This window comes from Schistocerca nitens, chromosome 3, assembly GCF_023898315.1.
Source record: "Schistocerca nitens isolate TAMUIC-IGC-003100 chromosome 3, iqSchNite1.1, whole genome shotgun sequence".
NCBI classification, from domain to species: Eukaryota; Metazoa; Arthropoda; class Insecta; order Orthoptera; family Acrididae; genus Schistocerca; species Schistocerca nitens.
In genome coordinates, this window is record NC_064616.1 from 218,011,802 (window position 1) to 218,033,354 (window position 21,553).

Consider the following 21,553-nt stretch of genomic DNA (forward strand, 5'->3'; position numbering starts at 1 on the left):
AGTTCATCCTGTGTAAAAGAAAATTTACTTTGGGAGTAACGCTTTTCAAACAACCATTCGCAATATTTTCCCGCGACCTGTTAGAAATAGTTTCATTTCAGCAGTAGCCAAAGGGCACTACATAATGGTGTCACTGCGCTTATGCAGCTATGATGATGCAGGAAGCCCGTATGTTCGTACATGTAAAACATTTAAAGATCTTACATTATGTCATAAAAGAAACAAGACATTAGAGGATATTCCAAGGGCATCAGAATTTCGTGAACCATACTGAAATACATAATTCAGCTTAAAGTGCACATTTGTATGTCCAGTTTTGGATGTCAATTTTCTTGTAGTACCAGTACTGTATTATCTCATGTTTGGTTCTTTATTATGGCATAATGCCATATGTGATAGGAGATGAAAATATGCACTTGAAATGCAGCGAACACTTGAAACTAGCCAATAGTGTGGCATGAAACACTTTGTTTCAATAAACTGACTGCCTCCGTGGAAAAGATTAATAAAAGCCAATTTTTTTCGGTAAACCAACAAAAATAATTTGGTTGTGCAAGGCAATTAATGCTTGACTGTCAGAAAAGTGGAAACAAAATAAAATCTGGAACTAATAACATATTTTAGCCTTCCATAATTATGTGAATGTATTTTAATTCACTGGACAGTTCAAAGTGACAGAAATTCGTATTTTTTTCATTTGGCGTGAGAGTAATAAATAAAGAGGAAACAGCAAAATCACAAAACATAAACAGGGGCCATGTGGAGACTAACTACCTCCCCCCCCCCCCCCACTACAACTCAGACTGGTCTGTGCATCAGCCCCGAATCTAATATATTTTCAAACCGGGGCAATACTACATAGTGCCCCCCCCCCTCCCCCTCGAGCGTTTAACGTAGGACAACGAAAAATTTTTAGAAAATCGACTTTTCAAAAATTTGTTCACTTCGCAGTACACATCTTTCTGAAGAGTCTGATACATAAAACATATGTGTTCAAAGAAATGGAAGACACATTATTTGGTCGTAAGTAAGACCAAGTGCAGTGCCACACCTCTTCACACAGCATTCTTCTATCGCATGTCACTATATTTCGCTGTGTGGAATTCAAATGTGTAATATTTTGTAATGAACGCAATCAAACTATATTCAGGACAGTGGAAATTAAAATGCCCTGTGGTGCCTCTCATGCTCCCAGGTTTGACATCCTGCGCCTCTTAAAAAAAAACTTGCAATTAATACTGGATGGGATTATTTGCAACTGGGAGAACAAGAACTCTTCAGAAAATTTACACTCTTTATTGCCTATTAGCTAATAACTTGATGTTTTGTGTGACATAAAATTAAATATAGGATACATAAAACCAGTAAAGGCAAGAGACAAGCAAGACAGTATATATTTCTTCAATTCTTGGTCCCAGCATTTTTTTCCCTCTGATCTTGCTAGGATGCTTACCTATCTGGAAAAGAATATTACCTCATCAAAGTTCGTCAAATGTTTTGCTACGTGAAAAAACGAAATGTCGTCTAATAGTGAGAAAGCTGTTAATACAAATGGTACCCAAGCCTGGTGTGATGTCTCGATCTGATTACATTTGTTTTGTCACTATCTGCTAAATAAAACTTGACACAAATGGTCATTTTTATAACACGACAGAATATAATTCGAAGTACCAATATCAAATGCCTATCAGGCTTACTACAAGCAAACGGTTTTACATAAGAAAATAGTTTCACATTCCATTCATAAGCTCCAGCTTCTGAAGCACGAGATCGAAAAGTAGTAGTACGAAATTTTTATATAAATGTTGAATTGTCATATTCTTCCATACTTTGTGTGACGTCCCTGTTTCTTCTCCTTCCTCATTCTAACAAACAATGTGATCATTAATTCTGCAACTATTCCTGCCAGTGTCAAAACTTATTCTCCGCCTAACTTCACTAACCCTGCCACAATCACCAGTTTAGTTATCCCAAGTTAATTCTCCGGTTAGGCATTACTACATGTTCGTATAATGCGTTTTCTGCGCTACTCCCAGAATAGAACCTAGCTGCTGCTAGCCGGGGGCTGTACAACTGGCCCTTACTAGTGTAGTGGTCTGGCCAAAAATTTCCTGTCAAAATTTCATTTTCTTGGATGCACCGAAAAGATAATATGCAATCTTTTTTACCCATTATTCCTGTTAGTCGTTTATTTCCACTCCGGTAGTCTGAATCTATGGATTTCACTAGTAATTATTACAATGCTGGCCATTCTCAAACCCAGTCAACCACATAAACAGTGACTGGCGTTCACCTATTCGGATTTATTCCACTCAGCTCGTATAACCCCGTCCCCTTTTGTCTGCAGGAAAGTTTATTTCTAGATGCAATGGGGATTCCCCTGGCAGACACATCATGTACACTATGCACACATTCAAAAATCAACTTACGATTTATTCAGAAATCAATTCAGACTGTGTTCAAAAATGTTCAAAAACCAACAGGAATGCATTTCAGAATCATATGAATAATCGATAGAGCAATGTGCGCTGGATGCTAGGCGCTTAGTGAAACAAGGGTTTTTTTCTCTCAAGAATATGAATTTAAGCTACGAGAGTCTTTTTCCCACCATGATTCCAACCCTTCAACAGCAGGAATGTATGAGTAGGGCCATTTTTATGCAATTGTCACTCCTCTGCACACAGCACAGCCAGTGTTACAGAGGCATTTTGGAAATGCTGGAATTATGAACTGTCTTTTCCCTACAGCCTGGCAATCCAGACCCCCTGATTTTAATCCATGTGACTTCTGTGTGTGCGGCTATCTGATAAATGCTGTGTTCAGCATTCCAATTACAAACATAGCTGAACTGAAGGCAAAAATTGCGCAAAGCATTCTGAATGTGACCCCTGAGAAACTTTCATCTGTTGTGGAACGTGCTGTATTTTGATTTCGACTTGTGGCAGAAAATGGTGGACAGCATACTGAACATATCTTGTCTCACAACAATTAAAAACCAATGTCACTGTTGCTTTTACATGGTTTTTGGGCTCAGAACAATTAAAAACCAATTTTTCCCATCTGGTTTGATACAATGTTGCCATAGTGGATGGGATTGCTCAACTAACAGTCCAATAACTGTAAATGCCAAACTTTTGGGGTCATGCACATTGCACAGTATGGTTGGTGTAATGTGCTACTCACACCATAGCTATCATATTTCGATTCATCTGTCATTTGTAGCCAAACCCATTTAAATTATTATGCATACAGCGCCATCTAGTGGAAAAGTGTGCCTGCAGTAGGTCGACTCCAACTCACAGACTAACAACGAGGACTGGTAAGCCGGTCAGTGGTTTTTAGGCAGTTTCCAACTACGTCAATACCAGGCTGGTATCCACATCTCACCTCAGATACATGTCATACAAAAATAAGAAAATATTCTCACACTTGAACATGATACGTACACACAATTTCCATTCGGGGGGTGGGAGGGGGGAGTGATGGCATTAGGAAGGGCATCTAGCTACCGTCACTAACATTTTCAAAAGCCATATGATAATGCTGACCCTATAGAGAAAAGGGAAAATGCAAGGGAGGAGAAGAAGAAGAAGTTGGTACATTTTTCAAATAACAAGTGTTAGAATTACTCCTCTTAGACAGACAGCAACTGAATTTACTGTTATAGCATTTTTCACTTATTATTAAGTGATTCTCAGCAAATCAATTTTCCCTTGATTACAGAAAAATATATTTAGTTCTGCACAGCAAATAGAAAACCACCAATGATAAATGTAGCATGAATATGAGTCGATGAATTGGTCACAATGTACCAGGGTTTTTGCTATACATGTTTATGAAAATTTGAATAGGAAGAAACATATTAATGAACTGCTTGTGCAGTAAGTTGAGCAGTTTTTTGCTCTTCTCATAATTGGTAGTTTCAGAAACAAACGAATATCTCAATGTAATTTGCATATTAATGTTTATTAATTACTTATGGTAAATTTTCCTAGGAGAACTCATCAGTCATAAATCACCAACTGCACTTAATAATATGTGATATTTACACACGGGTCATCTCATAACAGATGTCCCTTCAAGAATTTAGGTATTCTAACTGTGCTTTCACAATATATTCATTTATGAATTTCATCATAAATAATCCAACAAAATTTGTGTAGGTTAGTGATGTTCACAGTTAGATGGAAAAAATGACCATTAGTCATCACTAAAGCTGTCAGTGGCTCAGATGTGTGTTCAATATACAGCCATGGAATCCACTGATCATTTTCACAGTAATATGAAATGACAGGTAGTAAAGTAGGAAGTAAAGTAAATTTTATGCCCTGTCTCAGACGGACAGCCAAAGCAGAAACCTGGAGAGAACTTTACAAGAATATAACAAAGACTTCCAAGCAGTAGGATTAGTAAAACCTGGTGCAAGCATGAAACACGTTACCGATGTTAATCTGCAGGGAAAAATGGAAGGTGAAAAGGAATATGTTGTGTGCATAGCTGTTACCAACGACATCACAAGAAATGGGGTGCCAAATTGCTTCGAAAGCCTTAAAAACTTTTTAGAAATTAATAAATTTTGTAACACAATAGTTACAACGCTACCTAATAGTTATGACCTAATGTATAATTCGTGTGTCAACAAGGAGATCTGAAAAACAAACATCAAAATGAAACAGTTGTGTGCTTCATTTGGAAAATGTAGAGTAGTTGATGTAGGTAAATTGAACAGATGTCTTCATACCAAACAAGGGTTGCACCTAAATTTCGAAGGCAAAAATCTTGTATGTGACAAAATAAGAGAAATTATCGCAGAAAAAGGTGACTTAAACAAAATTCTAAATATCAGAGGTATTAGGAATGTTTTTTTTTTTTAGAGTAAATGGTAGCATAGACCAACATCCAAACCGCACTGAACAAGAAAAAACTGGCTTAACAGCTAATGGTCTTCTGTAAATTATTTTATGTAATGTAGCTGATACTTCTAGTAGCTTAAGCTAAAACAATGCATTAGTGTCTAGTGACAACTGTAGTGAAGCACTTGAAATAGGTAGCTGTGCTTTTGTAAAAAAAGACAACAATATGAACAACATTAAATGTCTAACAGTGTTCCACCAAAACATTCAGTGTATCAAAAACAAAGTGCAGCAGCCTGAAGTCGAGTTGCAAACCCTAAAAAGCTCTGTTATATACATCATTGAGCACTGGTGCAAGGAAAGTGAAATTGCCTATGTAACTATACCCTCATATATACTAGTATCTTCTTATTGTGTAGAGTTTCAATCAAAGGGGGAGGGTTATGTATTTATATTAAGAATGAACTCCAATACAAGGTTGGAAGTGACATTGTCTCTTTTGTTGAAGAAAAACACTTCGAAGTGTCAGCAATAGAGCTGTCATCTCAAAATGTTCCCAAAAACCTTGTCATATTATGTGTATATTGTTCTCCTAGTGGTGATTTTGATATACACTGTGCAAAACTAATACAGAGTCTAGAACAGGCATCAAATACTAAAAGTAACATTCTGCTATGTGGAGATCTTAACTTAAACACAACAAAAATATATAATCTTACTAATGCTTTTCTGAGCACTTTATGTAGCTTTGGAATGACATCACTAGTCAGCATTGCAACAAGGATAATGACACACTCAGCCTCTACTATTGATCACGTAGCCACTGATATTTGCTCAGAAAACTATGACTTAGTACTAAAAAATCTGGGACTTTCAGATCATCTTTGTCAAATTGCAAAAATAAATGTTCCCATGGGAAAAGCAACCAAGTTACATGGATACAAAAGAATCTACTCCAAATCAGCCATGCAAAATTTTACTGTACAGTTAAGTCGCAACACCTGGGATAATGATTATGCACAAACAGATACCAACAAAAAGTTCTGTCATTTCATGTCATTGTTTAAGCTCAAATTTGAAGTCCTACTTCCTGTTGGAGCACAGAGCAAAACAAAATGTATTACCAGTGGGATTACAAAATCTGCCCAAACCTTCAGACAGCTCAGCTCTGCAAAGAATACATGCAGTGACCCTGGTTTTGTAAGCTATTACAAAAACTACAAAAAAAAAAAAATACAGAAAGGTACTTCAAGGCAGCTAAGAAGTCAGCTAATAACAAACTGATAAGAAATGTAAATAACAAAAGTAAAGCTGCTTGGACTTTGGTTAAATGTGAGACTGGAATAAAAAAAGGACACACTCAAACATTAAAATCAAGAAATCAGGCAATACAATCAGTGATCAACTTCATAAACTCATACTTCACCAGTATTGCAAAAGACCTGAAGAGCAAATTTCCAAAAAGATCTGATATTCCAGTGCAAAATTACATTAAAAAAATAAGATGGTTCTGCTCCCCACTACTGAGAGAGAAGTAAGAAGTACCAAAAAACAATTAAAAAACAAACTCTCAACAGGACGGGATGAATAGACAGCATTAAAGCACCTTTAACTGACATCGTTAACAGGTCTTTTAAGACTGGCCACTTCCAGGCTACCTGAAACTAGCTAAAATCATACCTCTTCACAAAAATGGTTACTTTGAAAATAGAAAATTACAGGCCAGTTGCTTTACTTCCAGTATTTTCCAAAATAGTGGAGACTTTAATGAAAGATATAAATTAATAGAGGGAAACATTCCACGTGGGAAAAATATATCTAAAAACAAAGATGATGTGACTTACCAAACGAAAGCGCTGGCACGTCGATAGACACACAAACAAACATACACACAAAATTCAAGCTTTCGCAACAAACTGTTGCCTCATCAGGAAAGAGGGAAGGAGAGGGAAAGACGAAAGGATGTGGGTTTTAAGGGAGAGGGTAAGGAGTCATTCCAATCCCGGGAGCGGAAAGACTTACCTTAGGGGGAAAAAGGACGGGTATACACTCGCGCACACACACACACACACATATCCATCCACACATATACAGACACAAGCAGACATATTTAAATACAAAGAGTTTGGGCAGAGATGTCAGTCGAGGCAGAAGTGCAGAGGCAAAGATGTTGTTGAATGACAGGTGAGGTATGAGTGGCGGCAACTTGAAATTAGCGGAGATTGAGGCCTGGTGGATAACGGGAAGAGAGGATATATTGAAGAGCAAGTTCCCATCTCCGGAGTTCGGATAGGTTGGTGTTAGTGGGAAGTATCCAGATAACCCGGATGGTGTAACACTGCGCCAAGATGTGCTGGCCGTGCACCAAGGCATGTTTAGCCACAGGGTGATCCTCATTACCAACAAACACTGTCTGCCTGTGTCCATTCATGCGAATGGACAGTTTGTTGCTGGTCATTCCCACATAGAATGCATCACAGTGCAGGCAGGTCAGTTGGTAGATCACGTGGGTGCTTTCACACGTGGCTCTGCCTTTGATCGTGTACACCTTCCGGGTTACAGGACTGGAGTAGGTGGTGGTGGGAGGGTGCATGGGACAGGTTTTACACCGGGGGTGGTTACAAGGGTAGGAGCCAGAGGGTAGGGAAGGTGGTTTGGGGATTTCATAGGGATGAACTAAGAGGTTACGAAGGTTAGGTGGACGGCGGAAAGACACTCTTGGTGGAGTGGGGAGGATTTCATGAAGGATGGATCTCATTTCAGGGCAGGATTTGAGGAAGTCGTATCCCTGCTGGAGAGCCACATTCAGAATCTGATCCAGTCCCGGAAAGTATCCTGTCACAAGTGGGGCACTTTTGTGGTTCTTCTGTGGGAGGTTCTGGGTTTGAGAGGATGAGGAAGTGGCTCTGGTTATTTGCTTCTGTACCAGGTTGGGAGGGTAGTTGCGGGATGCGAAAGCTGTTGTCAGGTTGTTGGTGTAATGCTTCAGGGATTCCAGACTATGAAAAGTAGACATATGAGTTACGTAAATAAATACAATCTTCTCTGTTAACAACACCATGGCTTCAGACCGGGCAGAAGCACTGAAACCGAAATAGCTCAGTTTACAAAAATTGTTCTTGAATCACTGGACAAGGACAGTTAGGTAACTGGAATTTTCCTAGATCTATCAAAGGCATTCGATACCGATGATCACAACATTCTTCTGCACAAGTTGGAGTATCTGGGAATTAGGGAAGTGGTAAATAAATGGTTCCAATCACCCCTAAATAACAGAGTGTAAAGAGTAGAAAACGCAGGAGTCCCACAAGGAAGTGGTCTGGATCCAATATTGTTCTTAATTTATATTAATGGTTTCCCACAATGTGTGGAGCATGGAGAAAAAGTAATTTTTGCTGATGACAGTAATATACTGATTACCAGCAAGACACCTGGCCTGCTATTGGAAAAAGCCAATGAAGCACAAGCAGATGTTTACAAATGGTCTACAGAGAACAGAGTAACTCCCAACATTAAGAAAACAAACAGCATGTACTTTAGAATAAACAAGAAGTACAAGTCCATAAATTTAAAACTACACAACACTTCAATAACAGCTGTAACTAACACTAAATTCCTAGGTCTGTACATCAACAGCCAACTAAAATGGAATGAACACATCATGATTATCTCAAAGAGAGTCTCCACAGCATGCTACGTGCTTAGAGTTCTTGCATCAGTATGCAGTGACACCTGTGTAAGGTCAGCTTACCTTGGTTATGTGCATACCATCCTTAGCTACAGAATAATCTTTTGGGGAAATAGTATCCAGAACCTACAAACATTTTTCAGATTACAAAAGAGAGCTGTAAGAATAATGACAAAATGCAATAGATGGGCTCATTGCAGAGAATTATTTAAAAACCTGGGCATTCTGACTATTACTTGTGAGTTTATTTTTCAGACCATAATGTATATCAGAAAAAATCTTGACAATTATAGCTTGAATAACATTATTGATGATCATTTGAGTCATTGCCTCCATTTAGATAGAAAGAATAAGCTGAAAGTTCAGAGCAGTCTTGATTATTGAGCTGCCACAGAATATATAAGAAATTAGAAGTATGTACTCTTTTAAAAAAAACTGTAAACCTGTTTTTGGAAGAGCATTGTTTCTACACTTAAATGAAAACCGAAGAATTGATGGGAACACCCAGTATAAGTTATACCTAACATTTTCGTTTCCCTCTCGTTCAATTATTATGTATTTATGGCTATGTATTTATGTCTGCTAGTATATTTATTTTCACAATATAAATTATTTTTTTTATTTATGTAATATGTATGCAGGGCTTTGTATTTATGTATTTCAGTTCTACATCAAAATACCTATGCTTATTAAGTGATGTAAAATGGCACTTGTTAAGAAAATATTTAGACTTCATACCATAAGTTGTACATTCACTTACAACATCCATACAATGTATATTGTCTAAGAAGAAATAAATAAATAAACAACCTAGTAACAGTTGACCAAATGATTTGTCTGTACACTTGTAATAATGCAATGTGTGTGCTTTACACGATCAGATGCATAGTTAGAAGGTGGTCTGTATAAGTTTAGGTTGATTATATAAAACACAAACCTGCGCGCGCGCATAATGTTCTCTTCATGGCAGTTGTTCTACATTCTAATCAAGCAATGTTATGTTAATAGTAATTAATAATAGCATAATACTATAATTTAGCTAAGTTCTCAGCATATCTCTTGTACACACAAAAAATACTTACTTTGAAGTTATGTGGTACTGTGTAAGTATTCTGCCCACTCCAGATTGTTTTTATCAAATCTCCAAATGCAACTGCAATTTCTCCCCTCATTCCAAGTGGATTATCTGTATTCAACTCCTTTTGGTATACATCATTCAAAAAGTACAGTGTTATAGGGGGACAATTACTCATACACTGAAACAAAATGACAATTTAACTTCAGTGACAACAATCGGTCATAACAGAGAAACAGAAAATTACCAAATTAGTGATAAAACACTAATCCGAATTACATAAAATTATTCATTAGTGCCAAATAAACATTTCATCTGGTTCATTTCTGCATACAGTTGCACCAACAACACTTTATGTTCTGCAGTGCTTCATGGGCCTGTTCTGAAAGTTTTTGTTTCTGACTGCCCTATTCACTAGCTATGACTCAGATACCAAATATTTTTCTATTGTGATGATGGATAGCACAGGAAATTTTAAGTGGTGGGATGTACATCACATAATATCCCACGAGGAAAGAATAAGCATTATGCTATTCTGAGGAAAGTGCAGTCAAACTACTCAAAATATTTTATAATACAATTATTTAACACTTAAATCAGTCCAAGCTTTTACAATAAATTCAAGATCTGTAACATCGTGTGATCATCTCTTCATCAAACACAGTAAAATGCTTTTGAATGCTTTTCCATACTAAATGATACACCTCTTCCATGCTTTCTTGCAACACTAAAATGTTATGAAGCTACAGTTGTTAAAATCAATAAAACAGCCTCTAAAATTTGTTTAAAAATAGGTACATTAAATTTTGAAACAAAGCTCAAATATGTAAGGGGTGGGGGTGGGGGTGGGGATGGGGTCCAGCACACTCACTTGTATCACGTTACTGGCCATAGCGGAAGCAATAATTTTCAAGTAGTTCTTCTCTTAGATGCAACTAGAGGCATTGAGGAAATCTGTCTCAAGTTGCCTTGGTGCACCTAGGCAACAAATTCTTAGCTAGGCAATATCAGGGCTAGCAGTTACATTTTTGTATGGTCATAAAATTAACCCCTTCATGCTAACAATTTTTGTATGGTCATAAAATTAACCCCTTCATGCTTACAGACAGTGGGTACACATGTGTAACTTCCACATAGAGCAAGAATGGTCGATTAGTTGGTTCAGTTAAGGGACTTAACAGCGAGGTCATTCATCCCTCGGTCAAGAGAGTTTATCTGGAGCATCTGACCCACCACCAGGCTGATTAAGGGCAAAGACAGTTACAGACTAAAGACTACCTTTCTAGCTGGGAAATACGTAATAGTAAAAGTAAGAAGGCTAAAAACATAATGGATATCATTTGGGCCAACAATAATAAAATAAAGTAAGAGAAATAATCAGGTCAGTATGTGGGTGGGGCAGGTAAGTGTCCCCTAAGGCTTCACATTTGGCAGTGGCTGTACCTCTCAAAGCTACCACCACCACCAGCACCAAGTCATAACACTCATTGCTGAGCATCATGACTCCACGAACCAAATGCTGCCAACCCAGACAGTTATCAGATTCTCTTAGAGCCTGTTGAAGAGGTAGACCAGAGATCATCTTGATTTACTGTATCCATATGCTCACTGCTCTCTCCCTTGGTCTCGTGCCCTCAATCCGTTGTTCCACTATTATTTTTCATAGATTTTCTCCATCTCTTCTCACAATATGGCCAAATAAATTAAGAATTTTTTGGATGACATGAGAAGAATGGCACCTAGAGACTGCAAGTTTCTTAATAATGGACACACAGTTGTTTTTTCATCCATTTTATGAACAGCAACTTGTGACATCACCAAAAACCAAATGTGTCAAGACAAAACCCTGTCTGACACTGAAACCTTTAGATACACTGAAGAAGATAGGCATACCACCACTTGGTTTGACAGCTGTGAGTTGGTTATTGTATAGACTTCTGATCAGTGCTATCAAGTGTGGTGGGACACTGAACTCTATAAGTACCTACCACAACTTTTCACAGTTAACACAGTCAAAGGCTTCCCTATGTCAAGGAAGCAGATGAAAATGGAAACACAGAACAATTGTGATTTCTTAATTATTTGTTGTACGTTGAGGTTCCATCCACAAGTTCCTTTTCCTTCAACAAAACCTGCTTGTTCTCAAAATATGCGAGACTGAATGTACTGCTTCAAAAGCAGATTCAATATGTCAAGCAAAATTTTACTTTTGTGGGATATGAGAGCAACAGTTCTGTAGCTGGAGCAGTTCCTGATTGACCCTTTATTCTACAAGGGGATGAAGAGAGAGACTAACAAGTCTTCTTGTCATTCCCCTGTTTCCCATACTTTTACACAATACATGCAACACATCAACACCATCCTGCCCCATTTCTTTGATCATCTCCCCATGTATACCATCACGAACTGGGGATTTATAATTCTTCAGGTATTGAATTGTGTTCTCTATTTCAGCGCATAAGAGTGGATGTTCCATGAGAAGTTGTTCTGCTGCTTTAGTGTCAGAACTGTTGTTAACAGAACAACTTCTCACAGTACTGTTTCCATGCTGTATCATCATCTTCCTTGTCTCGGAAAAGGTTGCCATTCTCGCCATCTAGCACCCCCATAAGATAGTAAACTTTATTGATGATACAGTTGAGTTTCCTGAAGATTGTGACTGTGACTGACTGTGATTTTGTTGTTCTATGTCATCACAGACACTCTTAATAAACTGTGTGGCCAGTGACTTGTACAAGATGTATCAACAAGAACCATCTGAATTGGCACGTCTATATTTCTGAAACTAATAAACATATACAATGAATTTTGTTTTCTGATGAAAGGGAAATTCAAAAAGCTTTTTTCATACCTTTTGAAGGTGTTCAATATGCCCCCCCCCCCCTTGAGATGCACAGGCTACGTCAATGCAGTATTCAAATTTTTTCCACACTGCAACGAGCATGTCTTGAGTTACGGCTTCCACAGCTACTGTTCTGTGATGTCTCAGTTCATCCATTGTTGTTGGTAACAGAGGCACATAAACAGAGCCTTTTATAAACCCCCACAAGAAATAGTCACATAAAATCAGGTCCAGTGACCTTGGAGACCAGAAATGTACAGCTGTATCATTTGGTCCAGTGTGACCGATACATCATTAAGTAATCCTTTGATTTAAAAATTCCCGCAATTCCAGATGCCTGTGTGACAGTGCCCCATCCTGTTGGTAAATGAAGTCATTCGAATCAGTCTCCAACTGTGGGAAAACAAAGTTCCCAAACATATTGAGATATGTGGTTCCTTTAACAGTGTTCTTGGCAAAGAGAAATGGACCACACACATTTCCCTGTGCAACTGCACAAAATTCATGTTGTGCAACTTCACATGGTTGTTCTATACTACTTATTCTCACATTATGACGGCCCACTCCATTTAAATTGAATGTTGACTCATCACTAAACTAAACTATCATCCTCCATTTTGCCACAAACAAAATTACAGAACTCCACACGCTGTTGTTCTTCACCTTCACGAAATGCTTGCAGTAGATGAATTTCGTATGGTTTCATGTATAAACATTGATGCAACACACACCAGACAGACATCGGGTGCATGCTGAGCTGTCAAGCTGCATGGCAAACCAATTTCTGCGGACTCTTTGTGAAACTATGGTTGATGTGTTCAACACCTGTGTCAGACACTTTGAGACTGCCCCGCGATTTGCCTTTACACAAACAACCTATTTCTCAGAATTGTTCATGCCATCGTCTAATGCTCTGTGCTGTAGGAGGATCCACAGCATACCAAGTAAAAAAGTCATGCTGAACAGTTATTACTGACAAGCACAGCACAAAATGTAGCACACAAAACACTTTCTGTTGTCCTGACACAATTTTTACTAGAACTTAAGTGGGCGCACACTGCTGCTGCTACCTAGCGGGAACCATGTGAAACTTGAGTGTTTGCTGTTTTCAACAGTATGTTGTTTACACACACATTTCAAATAACACAATAGTTATGTTTTTTTTTATCGTATGATTCTTTTTGATACAGCCTGTATTTCTCTGCATAGGTTCTTACATCCATCTTGGTCCTAGGTAGTATGGATACCAGTTTTCTACATACTGCTCCTGACTGTGTAGTTTTCAAGGTAAAGTTATAGTAAAGTAAGAACAATGCTTCCAGGTATTCCAGCATTTACACCAAAATCAGTTTTTCTTTCTGTCCATTACTGTAGCCACATAAATACTGAAGTCAAACACAATCACATAACACAAAAAGCTTTGTGCCATATCTATTGTGTTTGGATGGAATGTAGTGTTTGAAGAAAACAGACCTTTACAGAGAACTAAATTCCTGGCAATGCATAAAGTTTTAAAAAGATAGGAAGCATCTGGAAATGCTTTTCTTAGATGATCCACAATTTACCTTATTTTCCACATTTTGTCTTCTACAGCATCCTCATCATCAATAAAGTATAACATTCTTAGTAAGAGAATGTATATATCTCTTTGTATGATTTGCACAAACCTTGCAGTAAGCAGTAACAGATCGTTGGTCCAATAACTTTTCTCATTTGAACCACCACAAAATTTATGGCCAGGGAACACTTTTGTGTTTGTCCAATGTCACAGTCTTTATTTTTCACTGGCATCACTGTAAAGGTGCTTGTAATATAAATTACGTTGTTCAGTTACATAGTTTACAATTTCTTGGCTCAAAAAACTGCTTCCTGGTCATAGACAGTAGATGATTTGTCTAAATTGATGATTACAAAACTGGAATCACTTATCAAAATTATACACTGTGGGATCCAAATTAGAGTATTTTCATACAAAATCATCTGTTTTGTGTCTCTTAGCAGATTTGTCAGGCATATGCTCAGGCTGTTCTTCGGAATTGAAGGAAGTAGTGAAAGTAACATCAAAATCTGGATATGCATTTTACTGGTGCAGCATTTGCTGGTTCACTAATATGTTGAATATTTGTGATGACGGGTTCACCTACAAGCTCATCAGTATCACTATCACTATCAGTGCAATCATAATCAGTTGGATTGGGCACGATGAAGTCCTTATCGTAACTTTGATTTGGAAGACTCAGCACAGCTCATTTTCTGTAAATGGACAGTAATGTCATGTCAATTTATTCGATAACATGGAAAGTGCAGCACACAAACTAGGTAATGTTATGATGCAAATGAACTCTAAAGGGAACTAGTCATTTCCAGTATTCTGGAAATTAGACTGCATATTTATGCAACAATTATCTCCAACTCACTACCCAGATAGTAGGCATTATATGCATCATCTACACAATTGTAGCAAGGAACTGCTGTAAATATTTTTCACAGCAAATTAGTATATATATGTTTGGAGCATTGAAACGGTTAGTGTACATGTACTTCTGGAGAAGTGAGAGTATTAACTGTAGTATGGACTGTGATATTTATTTGATCCCATATCTGTGATAATAGAGCTTCCTCATAATGACTTACATTGTGGAGTTATGATCTTACAAGTGCACCAGCTTCCCAAAGAACTTCCTTGTTTGGAAGCCCAGTCTTGTCTCCCTCCATTCTTCTTGGTTGATGTGAGCTTAATTAGCATTTTCATGGATAGCAGACTCTGATCACCTCTACAGAGAAAACGGAGAACCAGTTCAACTGTCTGAGTGTCATCTGCCAGTATTAGAGGCAAAGTACTACTATCTCTAAGGAGCCACAAAACAATGTGGGGGTGGCTCATTACATACAATAACATATGAACATATGGTTAACCGGGTACGAATGATGTTGAGGCGACAGAGAACAATGGATTCCTTACAGGAGGGGTGGGAGGAGGAGGGAGCACCATAGTTTCCTCAGAGTGAGAAGAGGTCTTATTTGCAAGCGCAAATCTACACATGGGATTGTCAATGCAAATGCTAGGTAAGTAATACCTCACCTAGGCAAATGGTTGGCTAGTTCACTCCCTGCGATACCCACATGGCTTGGGACCTACAGGCAGTACAACTAACATCAGAGATAAAGTATAGCAGTTATCTCAGAGTGACAAAAATGACATCAATCAACAATTTGGACATTGCTCACACAAATTAAAACATGGTCGAGGAAGGCTCTATTAATGGCTTTTTGCTCCTCTGTAAAAGCACTGCAAGTTCCTGGAAACAAATGTTGTTCTCATTTAAATCTTTTCTGGGTATACTGCTACTTCACCTTATAAAATACTAAAATGAATTAATGTTTCAGTCAAGTTTAAGTAGCCTCCCTCAAAGCACAGACTGACTAGCTGTGGTGTGAGTACATCAGTACTGCCGCAAGCTGTAGTGTCGCGGTCAGTGTCTCTGCCTGGTGTGCTGAGGATCACCAGTTCAAGCCTGACCACTAGCAATTATTTATTATTCAGTATTTATAATTTCCAGAATGTTCTTGAAATATTTTGTAAATTCTGCAATATTTTATGTTTTTATAAATACCAGCATTCAGAAATATTCTATGTTTGTATAAGTAGCTTGACTCTCCGTCCAGGTGGTCAGTTCTATTCCGGTTGTACAACAGTGTAAGTAATAAATGTACTTTCAGTCATAACCACTGCACTTAATTGATGGCCATGCCTTTGGATTTGGACTTGTGATTTACATGTGACATGATTTGGTGGAGACACTGGGGTACTTAAAAACATCTACATCACCACGGTTCCAACTATGAAACAAAAGCCATCGCCTACACTGACAGGAATCACAATGTAAGTAGTAAATCATTCCTCAGATCTGTATATTCAGGAGATAGATGGGCTCCAAACCAGCAGTAAGTCAGCTGCACATCAGGCATCCATCAGTGTTTTCTAAAGATGCTGGTCAGGACCTGAAAAAATGGCTGAAAGGATTTGAATGTCACCAAATAAAACAGGTGGGATGACATCGTGTGTTTGGTTGGCAAATGTGCCCTTTTATTGGATAGTACAGTTCAGCAGCAGTTTAAGAAAGGCGAAGAGAAGCTCATAGCTGGGATAAATTCCAGGCTGAACTGGAGAGAATCTTTGGCAACAAGCAGGTACAAGTCCACTTAGCAGAAGAAACACTGAAGAACATGGCTGAACCTCATGGGGAAATGATACAGTCATACACATACAATATTTTATCCCTATACCACATCATGAACCTAACAAAATCTCACGTATGACGATAGGAGCTGCAGAAGACATGTACGAAGCTCTTCTAGTAAAGGATGTCACAAAGACAGAGGAATTCATCAATGCAACAGTGAAGAGTCAGATGGAAGAGGTATGACCAACTGCCAAATGTACTCCCCATGGAAGATGTGCAAGACCTCTATGAGCTCACCTGTCTCAAATGCCAAGAGATTCAACACGATATGGCAGCCAAAAATGTCAGACCGGATACAAACGAGGTAGGAACCTTGAATGTCAACTTAGTGTTGGGAGGTAATAGAGAATGTCGAAGAAGAAATGTATCAGTCTTTAGCACCAACTGCTGCCAGCAGCCGAACACAACTGGAAGAATGTATCCTGCCAACTCAGCCTTATGCTGCAGCCATCAAACAACAACCCAGTACCCGACCAAAGGAGGTACAACCAACTCCTACACCCTGCAGGAGAACAGACACTTGGAGGACAGAGGACAAAGTACCAGTGTATTCACACTGAGGACACCCAGGACACGTAAGTTACTGCTAAGAAAGAATGCGAGCTTTCGATAACTACTACACTGCCAGATGTCAACCATTATGACAGTTCTATCTATGCCAGTCAGCTGCAGACAATTACAGTCAACCTGTGAGATGAAGACCATTGCCATACCATGGGCAAGGTCACTGCCCAAATTGCCGTAGCTATGTACCATCACTGTACTGAGGTACCAGCCACTGGCCTATCTGCATACGCCAGGAAAACTAAGTGAAGCGACCAAACTGATAGATCTCTTGGGCTGACTGGTTTGATGGGCACTGAGGCGTCACGAATATGTCATCACAGTGGAATACAAAAGACGACGCAAACACAAGGACACTGACTGCCTTTCAAAGAATCTTTTGGCGGAATACTGCAGCCTGGATGAAATCTCAGTAGTATTGCTGCATTAAATGACACTGTTGCTGAACAGAGAGAGAAGATCCAGTACTGCTGAAAACCACAGAGGCCTTGAAGAGTGAGGAACAGACCAAAAGAGAAATCCAGTTAATTAACAGAGTATTGTGCAAGAAGAGCTATAATCCAATAGGGTAAAAATGGTTGCTTGTCATCCACCTCATCTACAGCAAGCTATCCTGAAATATTTCCATGAGGCTTCAACACCTGGTCACCTGGTATTTGTGAAAACTCTATAGACAGAATCAGATACAGATATCACTGGCCAGGCCTCCACCAATCCAAGGTATGGTAATGACAGAAGTAAATGAAGCAATAACCTCCGGGACATGTGGTATCAACCCGTAGAAGAGCCATTCCTTCAGACTGGAATTGACCTCTTTGGGGGGGGGGGGGGGGGGGGGGGTTCCTGAAGTCAACAAATGAGAATTTACGGATAATAGTCTGCACTGAATACCTCACCCGCTACTCTGTCACCAAAGATATGCAGACTGTTGAAGCACCAGAAATTGCACAGTTCCTTGTAGAAGCCGCCATTTTGAAGCATAGAGCACCCCGTGTGATGATGCCAGACTGCCGTAAAGTTTTCCGGAAGAGACTACAATCGGAGACATTTCCATGCTGCTACATCACCCACAGTATGACAACTGCCTACCGTCCATAGACAAATGGCCTAGCAGAACTCTTCAATAAGACACTGGCAGATGTGCTCTCGATTTACATCGGCATCGAACAGACAAATTGGGATACAGCACTGCCCATTGTGACATTCAGATACGAAACAGCAAAGGAAGACACTACGAGCTTTACACCATTCTTTTTGCTCCACAGCTGTGAGGTTGAAGTGACAATGGATACTTTTAAACAGGACAATACTCAGGATAAATACTTGAAACATCTCATTACGAGGCCCGAAGGAGCAACGCAGCTGGCTCACATATGGATCCTGGACGTCCATGAGGAAGACCGAGAGCACTGTAATGTCAAGTAACAGCCAGTGTGATACAACACAGGAGACTCAGAATGGATTGTTATGCTTGTGTGGAAAGTGGGACTATTAGAGAAGTTACTTAAGTGCTACTTTGGTCAACACTGTCTCCCTCGGCGCTTGTCAGACGTCACACTGAAGTCAAGGATTATGGCCCTTAACCGGGAAGACAAAAGCACAGAGACACCTGTGTCCTCCATACAAAGCTCTACTACAATCCAGGGCCACATATCAATGATGGGAGGTTCCAAGAAACTGAAGACTCATTGAATGATCATGAAACTTCCATAGGAGGGACTGTCTTCAATGCTCACCATGGTGAAGAGGCTATAAAAATATGACCAGCACCTGAGAATCTGCCAGTGCTGCCATACAGAGGACTACTGACAAGTTCTAGATCCAGGGCAATGAGAACTTCTGAAACAGCGGGTTGCTGTTTTTTCCAGAAGATGGAGCAATGCCATGAGCTGTGATGTGTTGTGAATCACCAGTTCAAACCCAACCATTGGCAGTTGTTTGTTATTTAGCACTTACAATTTCTGAAAAGTTTTGTAATACTTTATGTTTGTAATGTTTGTATATTCTGAAATATTTGATGTTTCTATAAATACCTACACACACACTGTCCAGGAGGACAGTTCTGTTCTGGCTGCAAATTGATGTCAGTACCAAACATCCTTTCAGTACTAAGTGTAATAACTTCACTGGTGACCAGCTTTGGACTTGGACTTGATTGTGGTTTAGACATGATGATAAAGCACTTTTCTGGTGGTGTCACTGGGCTACCAACATCAGGTTTTTTTTTTTTTATTGGCCCAAAATAACAATGGTGCGTATAAGAAGAGAGGGAGGGGATATGTGGTTGACTACGAGTGGATTGCACAGCATAGTGGAAATTGGTAGCCCGCAACCAGTCAGCAACAAGCTCCTGGGGGCTGCATTTTACTGCTGTTTGTAGTGGAAAGACAATGCCATTTGTGCATACGCTGTTTGTTTAGCCAGTAATGGCAGTGTCTGGTAAAGCTGCTGCCCCACAATTGTGCATCTGGACATATCTGCTGGATATGTGTGTGGCTCAATGAATTTTTAAGTAAAAGAACCCAGCATGTTGTCCTCGATGGCGAGTGTTCGGAGACAAGGGTACTGTCAGGAGTGGTCCACAGAATTGTGACCAGATTGCTCTTATTCTGTGTACATGTAAATGTTCTAATGAACAGCGTGAACAGCAATTTATAGTGATGATGCTGTGGATACAGGAAGTTGTCATCGCTGAGAAATTATAGGGGGCTACTAGGAGACTTAGACAGAATTTCTAGTTAGGCTCATGAATGGGAGCTTCCTCTAAGTGTAGAAAAATGTAAGTTAATGAAAATGAGCAGGAAAAACGGTCCTTTAACATTTGAATACGGCATTAGTAGTGTGTCACTCGACACAGTCATATCAATTAAATACGTAGGCATATTGTTGCAAAGCGATATAAAATGAAATGAGCACATCACATTGGTGACTGCAAAAAAGAATGCTCAACTTCATTTTATTGGCAGAATTTTGTGAAAGTGTAGCTCATCTATAAAGGAGACTGCACACAGAACGCTAGTGTGACCCTTTCCTGAGTACTGCCTGAGTGATTGGGACCCTCACTATGTCAGATTAAAGGAAGACACTGAAGCAGTTCAGAGGTGTGCTGTTACATTTGTTATAGGGAGGTTCAATCAGTATGCAAGTATCATGTAGATGCTTTGTGAACTTAAGTGGGAACCCCAGTAAGGAAGACAATCATCTTTTCCCGAGGCACTATTGTGGAAATTTGGAGACCTAGCATTTGAGGTAGACTGCAGTCGATTCTACTGCTGCTAATGTACATTTTGCATATAGACCACAAAGATAAGATGAGAAATTAGGGCTTGTACTATGGCTTACATACAGTCATTGCTCCCTCGCTCTATTTGCAAGTGGAACAGGAAAGGTAAGGTCTATTAGTGGTACATGATACCCTCCACCATGCACTGTACAGTGGCTTGTGGAGTAAGTCTTTTGATGAAGAGGTACATGGCCCTTTGTACCAGGATTACTGGCAGCCAGAACACCAGAGGCCTGTACCTCTCTTCCCAGTTGATATCAGGCTGCTCCATGATTTTGATTGGCTCTCTTGCTTTTTGTGTGTGTATCCATGGCCGTCTTGCAAGTACTTATGTTTCTTACAACTTGATATCCAGCCTACAACTGCAATGATACTGTACTAGTGCTGATCTGTTGTGCTGCCCCAAATGGACATAACATTCATGCTATGGAGACATCTTTATGTAGTCACATGAGTAAACTGCTTTAAGCTCAGTGTAATTCTGACCACACTCTTGGCTGTGATACATGGATGATAAATTCGTCATTTGGTCACACGAAAAGCAGAGTTGTGGATTTTCCATCAGCATATTATAAGTATGCATAAGAACATCCAGTGCATTCTACAACCAGACTGTAATAGTGCAATTCCATTCCTGGGTGTGAAGGTCTACAGAACTACCAATTCTAAGCTAACAAGATCTACCAGAAAACTATCCACACTAACTGGTACCAACACACCAAATATCATCATCATCATCATCATCATCATCATCATCCATATCAGAAGTGTCCCAGACACCATACGCTGACCACTTGAGCCCACCACATCAGTGATAAAAACAATATGAAACAAAAATTGAAAGAGCCAAAAGATATGACAACAAAACAAGAAGGAAAGCTACTAAGTTCTGCAGCAAGCCAGATACAGAAAATGAACTAAAAGAACAGTTCCAGTGGTGCATTTATCTTATGTCATGGGTATCAATGATCTCGTATGAAAGTTGCTTCACCGAGGAGGCATCA

The 21,553-nt window shown here is 39.2% G+C and overlaps 1 protein-coding gene across 4 annotated transcripts in view; it reads right to left on the reverse strand.

The window, feature by feature from the left end:
• LOC126248171 (ubiquitin carboxyl-terminal hydrolase 15-like) overlaps positions 1-21,553 on the reverse strand; it is a 181,440-nt gene that overhangs the window by 77,711 nt on the left and 82,176 nt on the right. For all 4 annotated transcript variants that reach the window (XM_049948935.1, XM_049948937.1, XM_049948936.1 and 1 more), the window contains exon 8: positions 9,624-9,797. In XM_049948935.1, coding sequence (XP_049804892.1) covers positions 9,624-9,797 — 174 coding nt within the window. The remainder of the gene's footprint in view (positions 1-9,623; positions 9,798-21,553) is intronic.